We start from the raw sequence: 8,477 nt of genomic DNA on the forward strand, positions 1-8,477 counted from the left end.
GTTTATACGCATAGAAAATAGGGAAAAGGAAATAGCTTATGTTATTCAAATTATTTTAGCTTGTGTGATGTCCAATGTAAATGACAATAGGGTCGGAAAATTTTGGAAAAAAACTATAGGGAGGCGAGCAAATTAATAATAATAATAGGTTAGATAACAAAAGAAATAAAACAAGCAGGGGGTTTTATGAAAAGCTGGAAACATGTTTCGTCGCGCGTGGGCCGTAGGGTTGGGCCGGGTACCGATTTTGTCAGTATTCTCATCCGCACGAGCGCATATTATTTCTACTCTAAAAAGATTCTCCCCATGCCCACTAATTTTTGTATATACATATTTTATGTATAGTGTGATTATTATTCAATTACCAAAGGACTACAAATAGTGTTTTGAAAGAAAACATTTGTGCACTCTCCTAATTTCCTAAATCTAAAACATGAGACTTTTGTAGCTAAAACAATCATAAATCTATGACTCTTCTTCTTCGTTCTTTTTCCTTTAACAACTAAGTTTTTTGATAACTAGTTGTTAATTAAGAAGGAAATATAAAAAAAACAAAAACTCTTGATCAGTATTCTCATAAATTATATTTCAAACTATTTTCTAATTTTCAGTTGCATGTATAATATATATAACCATCCAGTAACCATCCTTAACCAAACTATGTAATTGGTTTTGTGTGTGTGTGTGTAATGAAAGGTGGATGATGACTTCATGAAAACGACTATAAATCTATTGATGACCCATATGCTAATCAATCCAGTATTATTCGTCTTATTTGTCTAAATTACAAATCACCTTTTTTATATGTATATATTTATGTTCTCTTTTTTTATTAATCCATAACTTGTAAAAGAAGAAATAAAAAAGGCGGAAAAGGACATTTTAATGGTCTCCAACGTATCATTATTAAAATTAGGTACAAGAAAATTTGACGAATTCATGCATGTCTGTTGACATCTTTCAAGCTTTCATATAAAAAAGGTTCACATATATATAGCTGTTTTAGATAACATATCCAAAATGATTACGCTTATACATTTTGATAATTTTGTTTGACATTAAGGACCGACCTAATAATGAAGAAAAGGCTAAGCAATTTTAATTTTTTTTCACACCCACTTACCAATATATGGCCAACAAAATCCAATCACATTCCAATCAATTAGTCAACTGTTTATTGATTTTTGCCCCTTTTTTTCTTAACAAAATTTAACTGTAAAAGCTCTTTTGAGTGCAAACCATGGGTCCATTATCAGTCATTACGCTATCTTTGTGGATNTTTTTTTTTTTTTTTTTTTTTTTTTTTTTTTTTTTTTTTTTTCTGTAGATGATTTACTCATCAAGAATAAACATTTTAAAGATTTTTAAGTCCCAACTTTACTTTAACAGTTGTACATCACATTCATGCAAAAGAAACGTAATTTTCGAGAAATTTTTCAAACATGAGCTAGCAGATATTAGTAAATTAACGAAACAGTGAATAATTGCGATATAAAAAAATTCGATTATATAAATTGTCGTATCCAAAATTTAGTAACAAGAATTTTAAAAGTGGAGATTGCCCAACAAATGTAGCATCTATGATCTATTTCACTTGATTTCGTTTGATGGAGTATATGAATATGACTATATATGAGTGTCTTACTTTTGGTGGGAAGAATAATTTCAGAGCTAAGAAAGAGGTGTAATCAATATTATTTTTACGATCATGTTTTCCTCGTTGTAATAATCAATTGGACCTCAAAAATATAAAAAAGAAGAAGATAAAAAAAAAAAACCTATACCAAATGGGCACAAACCCAATCAATGCCCGTTTGCACCAACCTCTTTGTCTTTTCTCCGGTCGTTGATCGATCTCCTACGACTCATTTCATCTCTGCGTGATTAAACAAAAAAAAAAAAAACAACCCAAAAAAAATTAACTTTGGTTTTGGTCAAATTAGATTTTAAGTTAATAGTAAAAAGGAACATATTCTGTTTTTTTACCTGAGAAAAGTCCAAATAGAGTCATAATGAAGAAGGCCAAGCAGTTTCCTTCTTTTCCCTTTGTGAATTACTTCACCTCGTTTTACGACAGGTAATTGCTTCACACCTCTTGCCTCCATCAACTCTTTGGCTACACCAACCGTCGCGTCTGGATAACAAGTAAGCAAACCGCGTTCTTGGCCTCGGTATGTTATATTCTTAGTACACACTGAAGAAACCGGACATGTATTCTCCTGCCAAGGGACAAAGACTTATTTCAAGTCAACCGTGATTTAAAGAGCAGAGTGATGAGACTGAGGGAGTTTGTTTTGTTTCACTTCTTACATCTAAGATTGTAGAGACGTTATTGGACAAGTATCTTTTGATGTCGCCGTGAGTTAGGATCCCGGCTAGAAATTCATCTTCATCGACCACCATAAGGCAGTTTTGGTGGCTGTCCATAAGGATATTTCTTGCTTCTCTTAGAGTTGTTCCCGGAGAAACCTTCACGTAGTTCTTTGACATAACCCGCAAAACCTTTAAGTCTTCCAGAATAGTTTCTTCATCCAAAAAGGATTTATGGTCAGGGTTCTCCATGACGGTGAGCTCAAGGGAGTCAACATTATCCGTGTGTCTCCAGACACCTTCGGTTTTACGCTCCGAAGGTGAAAGAGAAGAGTATCCTCTTCCTGTGTTGCGACCTTCAGATGAATCACTCTCTTTGCCTTGGTTTGCCACAGAGGGAACCCATATAGCTAAACCAACCGCTCCCTGTTAATAGAGAAATCAACAGTGAGAGCAGATCCTGAACAACTTGATCAAAATATGAACCAGAATGCAGCATGTCAAGTGGAAACAGAATGTTTTTATCTACATGCAAACTAACTCTGGACCTCTAGTTAAAAACATAATATTACAGCGACATCTTAAGTGGTATATTTCACACTTTTAACAAGGGTTTTACTGCTTGATTGGCTAAACGGGCAAACTTAGGACTATCTTAATGAATCCCGCCCATCTTACGCGAATTTACAAGATACGCACCATTAAAACTGAGCGGGAAAGAGAAAATTTACCATGAGGGGAAGCAAAATTCTGTAATCTTTTGTTAGCTCGAACAGCAGTAATACTGATGTTAAGGGCACAGAGCACATGGAAGCTAGTGTCGCTGCCATTCCAACCTGCATCACATAAAACGACAGCATTTCAATGAGTCAGATTTCAAAAGAACAAAATTGAACAGTAATAAAATATATTTTAAAAAACTGCACTGAAGCAAGGGCCTGCGACAAAGGAAATACAATACCAGAGCATAAGCTTGTGGTTGAGCAACAGCAGCATTACCAGGAATAGCTCTGTTAATAATCTCAGCAGCCGAACCCCCAAACACAGCACCAACAGCAGCACCAATCATCAAACTTGGTGCATATAGACCGCCTACAAGCCCAGATCCTTTGCAAAGAGCTGTAGCCACAACTTTGGCTGCGGCTAACTGAGCTAATAACCAGATTCCGGGAGCTGAGGCACTCTTTCCAGTATGCAGGATTTCCTCAACATTTGTAAACCCCCAATACAAAATTCCAGGGTACTTGAGAGCAATGATTCCAGCTCCTAAACCACCCAGTGCAGGGCACACAATAGCGGGAAGACCAAATTTTTCTTTGATGAAGTCGAATGACTTGGTAAACCACGTGACAAGGCGAGAAAAAACAACGCTGACAGCACCGCAAAGCATGCCTAATATCAGGTACAGAGGGAGCTCTGGAGACAATTGAAAACATGTTTGTAAATTTAGAGACAAAATGCTCGATGAAGCAAATATATATTGACCTTCATTATTTAAAGCTACCAAGATTCTTTATGATAAATCACATTATCAAATATCCATCAGGACACTAAAGCATAAGTTCCAAAAAATCATACGGTAAGACTAACTGGAAGGTTTGCCATACAGATTAACAGTGAAAAAAACATACCTGCAGCGGACTTCAGATCGTATGAGGGAACTGTAAAAGCTGATTGAGTCCCAAGCAGTGCATTTGACACAGTCGAAGATATAACAGAGGCCAATATAATCATTGCAGTGGTAAACGGAGGCGAGTTCTCGGCACGTAGAGGTCTTAAAACGGTCTCAATAGCAAAGAAACAACCTGCCACTGCTGCATTGAAACCTGTAACGAGAATAAAGATCGAATAAAATCAGATTTCTGACAATAAACAAGTGAAAGTATAGCGAACTGAGTTCCTGCCTTAAAAAAACAAAGAAACATAGAGCCTCTCTTACTGCTCTTATCTTTAGTAAGAAAACCATTACCCACGAATCATACTTTAAATAGCCATACGTATACTATTATTCAGAAGTTACTCCCAGCAAGATGATTTGTCTAGTAGTAGAACCTAAGATCCATAGGGGCACATTTTAAGCACATTTGCAGGCTATATAGTACATAAACATTTCTGGGACCAAGAGAGTGAGCGAAAATGAGGGGCCACAAATATTGCGATAAGTCAAAATGATACCAGGACCTAGTATAGAGTATAGACAATTATTGATAAAAGTCATCAGGTTAAAGCTAATGTTAAGTAGCAATATACTTGAGTTGAGTGAAGGAGCTATGTTTCTGTTTCCGTGCCTTGACAAACCAAGTATCCATCAAAACCAATTCATAAGGTGCATAAGAGAAGAGGTGGGGCGTAAAATTATACCAGATGCAATCCCAGAAGCCGCACCAGCTGCAGTGAGAGCAATTCTCCTTTCTCTGTTGTTTTCCATCATGAGTGCAAAACCATTGGCACAAGACTTTCCAATGTCGACACTAGGTCCCTCAGGACCCAGTGAACATCCTGTACCAAGGGTCACAGCAGCTTGGATGGCCTTAATCACTGGATAAATACCAGCAAGAAAATCTAGTCCCTGTCTCTGAGAAGAAGTGGATTGCCTGATTTGGTCTAAGATCTCGAGCAAACCGTGCATCATCCCTACTATAACACCCCCAGTGACCGGAATTAGAAGAATCCGGTGCCAAGTGTCAGCTAGTCTCTGTAGACGAAGCCATGCAGCACCTTCGTTGGGAGTACCAGCCCATGCCCACTCATGAATGACATGAACCTAGACAAATACACTACTCTATTGAATCAGCACTCAAAAAAAAAAAGTATTAGCTTAATTCAAATCGAATCAATATAGATCGAGATCTGATAAAATGATCGTACCCCTTTGTTGAAGCCGGCGACACAAATCCCAGCGGCAACACCTATAAGACATCCGATGAGAAGCAGAGCCCACTCAGGTGGAGCACTATCTCCGAGCACTTCCTCATCAAACCCGTACTCGTCATTTCGATCATCGACGTTATGTAAATTGCTGATACCACCACCACCGCCATCTTCTTCTCCAGCCGAAAACGCGGAAGAAGAAGAAGAGGACGGATTGTGGCGCTCTCTATCGACTCTGTTATTCTCCATCCGTTTGAAGCTTAAACGACGCCCTGAGAGTGAAAATCTCCGATCCAGATGCTTAAACAGATCCCTAACTCCTCCAGCTCCACTTCTGACAGCCGGGGACTGAGATTCAACATCGATATCACCATCTTCTCCTCCAATGCCGTCTTCAACGCCGGTCGATCGCAACAGATGCCTGTCTTCGTTGTACTCCCCAGCACCTGCCGATGACATATCTTATTTCAATTGGCCGTTAACAACACATCATCTCCTCGCCGTGATAGTTCACGATGATATCAATTACGTTCTCCGGGAAGAAATCTTAGACTACAGCTCAGAGATTCGTCGCCGGTGTTGTTCAGATTTGATCGGATTCAGATTCCGAGAGGTTTTTTACCGTCTCGATAACGAAACACGCGGCAGGAGTCGTACGTAAAGAGAACCTTCAGTGTCAACTAGAAGATTCAAGTCAGATATTATGGGCCTTTACTGGGCTCAAGTTTTTACTTAATATAGATATAGTTTTAATTGATTTGTTTACCACAAGTCGATATGTCCGAGTGGTTAAGGAGACAGACTTGAAATCTGTTGGGCTTCGCCCGCGCAGGTTCGAACCCTGCTGTCGACGATATATTTTGCCTTTTTTTTTTCCCTGCGCTTAATTTTTGTTGGTTATTTCAGTTTCGCAAAACAGTTGTTATTATTAACTCATTCAAGTATACAACAGTCACTGGGGAAAAAGAAGAAACTTACAGTACAGAACAACCAAAATAAGAATTTTATTTGATTGTTTTGTAAGATCATCACTGTGTCGAAACATATCTGCGACAGGATAATGAACGTCAAAATTAAGAACAGCTACATTTTGTTTAATCAATATCACAAAATCGCCTTCGAAACAAAAACCAAAAACTAGGATCTTCTATATTTTTTCAGCTTTGAAATTAAATGAGCATAATGCCCTTTCTCCACCATGTCCTTGACTACCTCGTGAGCCTCTAAAAGCTTCCCTGCGTTTCTTAGGTTGTTCACCAGAGTACTATACACCACAAAATTAGGGTTACACCCTCTTGACTCCATTTCCTTGAGCAACGAGCACGCCTCTTTGAACTTTCCCGCCATACAAAACCCCCGGATGAGGGAATTGTATGTGAAAACATTCGGGAGTTGCCCCTTTTCCGTCATCTCTTTGAACATCTCCTCGGCTTTCCCGAGCTCCCCGCCTGAAATATATCCTGTAATCATAACAGTGTAGCAAACAACGTCCGGCGTGCACCCAACTTTCACCACTTCATCCATAAAGTACTGGCAAGCTTCTAACTTCCCAGCTCGGCTCAGCCCATCTATCAGAGTAGTGAAATGGATCACACCAGGCTCTACTCCTACTTCCCTCATATGATTTAGCAGGTTAAGAGCAGCGAGAGGCTTGTTCCCTGTTGCTAGATGGTGGAGGAGGATGTTGTATGTATACAAATCAGGAGAAAACCCGTCTTTAACCATTTCATCGAGCAATCTGTAAAGCCTATCTGTTTTCCCTAACCTAAAGTTTGCAAACATTACAGTATTGTAAGTGAGAACATCCGGGGAAAACCCGTCTTCTAACATCTGCTCGTAAACCCAATCAATCAGCTTGTACTGTTTCACCCCTAGCAAAGAATGCAAAATGGCGTTATAAGAGTGTTTGAAAGGTCGGTAGTTGAAAGTCTTCGACTTGATGAACTGCTCCACGACATCCCTAGCAAGGCCTGCTTCACCGCAAGTGCATATCAACAGATTAAACGTGCGTGCTGTAGTTGGATAACCATCTTTGATCATCTCATCAATCAGCCTGCACATGGCTTTATACTCACCACACTCTGCAAATATCTTCATAAGCAAATGATAACAATTCGCCGTGTGCCTGAAACTCTCTTGTCCACCACACCACAGAAAGAACTTGTAAGCTAGCTTAGCACACCTAGGCTTATTATCATAGCTCAGAGTCCTTAAGATCCCAACAAGAACCTCTCTCACCAAAAGCCCTGAGATTGTAACATTCAACTCATCTAAAGCTGATTTCGTATTGAACCCGGGACAATCTTGCTGTAAAGTATCGAGAACACGAGACGCACCGAGCTTAGCACTCTCCAAAAACCTTCTCCTAACAGAGATTTTCTCACCATGTTCCTCCTGAAAAACCCCACAATCCATCTCAGAAGATTCCCATGTTATCTTCATGGGCTCTTCGACACCATCATCGGTTACACCACCACCGATGCTACTACCATTGCAAAACTTCCTCGATGTGAAGAGAAAGCGAGAAGCTTTACGGACTACAACACTTGTGCCGGATTGAATAATAACACCGTTCATCATATTTGAGCTTAATCCAAAACTGAGGTCTCTTCATCATCTCTGCCACTTAAACGAACTAAGCAGCCTCGAGAAACCTAAATTTATATTCAAAGACGCAAATCTCACCACCGCGAGCCTCGGATTCCCAAAATCGCAAAAACCCATCAAACTATATGTTCCGGCGAGTAAAGCAAATTTGAAATTTAGGTTTCCATCTGAAATCGACGAGTTGAAGAGGGTAGAATGGTAAATAGAACGAACCTGAATCAATCAATCAAGTGTTCCTTCCACTCACTCAGAGTCGTCTTGTTGCCTCTCTTTTTGCTCTTTGTTTTTGAGGAGAAGAGAATGAAATCGCCGAAACCGAATCACACACTTCTGAAAGAGGATCCGACCCGAATTATATGGGCCCTTCAATCAAGCTGGCCCAGCCCATAACGTTGCCAACGTGGGAACCACTTTTTTTGTTTTTCTTTTTACTTTTTCTGCTTAAAGTAAATATGTATTAGGGGAGGTATTGGTTTAGGATTTAGAAAGAATTTTAATGACTTTAAAAGTTAGGTAAAATATGTTGTTATTCAATCAAGACTTTTAAAAACTCTTTAAAAATTTGGTGTTATTGGTTGTGGATTTGTAAAAAGTTATCTAAAATCTTGATAAATCTAGTGTTATTGGATTAAGAGTTTTATAAAGTCATTAAAAGTTTTATGTTATTCAAGTAAAACAAAAGAATCTTG

At 38.9% G+C, this 8,477-nt stretch overlaps 2 protein-coding genes and 1 non-coding gene across 4 annotated transcripts; 1 reads left to right on the plus strand and 2 right to left on the minus strand.

Moving 5' to 3' along the window:
* LOC104743001 (chloride channel protein CLC-f) lies at window positions 1,673-5,838 on the minus strand. Of its 2 annotated transcripts, none has more exons than XM_010464113.1 (8): window positions 5,179-5,838; window positions 4,672-5,074; window positions 3,942-4,136; window positions 3,272-3,726; window positions 3,042-3,146; window positions 2,311-2,736; window positions 1,987-2,219; window positions 1,673-1,876 (listed from the first exon to the last, which is right to left on the minus strand). In XM_010464113.1, the coding sequence occupies exons 1-8, from the start codon at window positions 5,638-5,640 to the stop codon at window positions 1,804-1,806; spliced, it is 2,352 nt and encodes a 783-aa protein (XP_010462415.1). In that variant the 5' UTR covers window positions 5,641-5,838; the 3' UTR covers window positions 1,673-1,803. The 2 variants fall into 2 exon arrangements, with proteins under 2 accessions (XP_010462415.1, XP_010462416.1); XM_010464114.1 differs by having other exon boundaries at window positions 4,672-5,087; window positions 5,179-5,592.
* TRNAS-UGA lies at window positions 5,953-6,034 on the plus strand. Its single transcript has one exon. It is a non-coding gene; the product is annotated as a tRNA-Ser (tRNA).
* On the minus strand, window positions 6,168-8,089 carry LOC104743002 (pentatricopeptide repeat-containing protein At1g55630). Its single transcript, XM_010464115.2, has 2 exons — window positions 8,002-8,089; window positions 6,168-7,909 (listed from the first exon to the last, which is right to left on the minus strand). The coding sequence occupies exon 2, from the start codon at window positions 7,759-7,761 to the stop codon at window positions 6,319-6,321; it is 1,443 nt and encodes a 480-aa protein (XP_010462417.1). The 5' UTR covers window positions 7,762-7,909; window positions 8,002-8,089; the 3' UTR covers window positions 6,168-6,318.

Source organism: Camelina sativa, chromosome 14 (genome assembly GCF_000633955.1).
Source record: "Camelina sativa cultivar DH55 chromosome 14, Cs, whole genome shotgun sequence".
In the NCBI taxonomy this organism is placed as follows: Eukaryota; Viridiplantae; Streptophyta; class Magnoliopsida; order Brassicales; family Brassicaceae; genus Camelina; species Camelina sativa.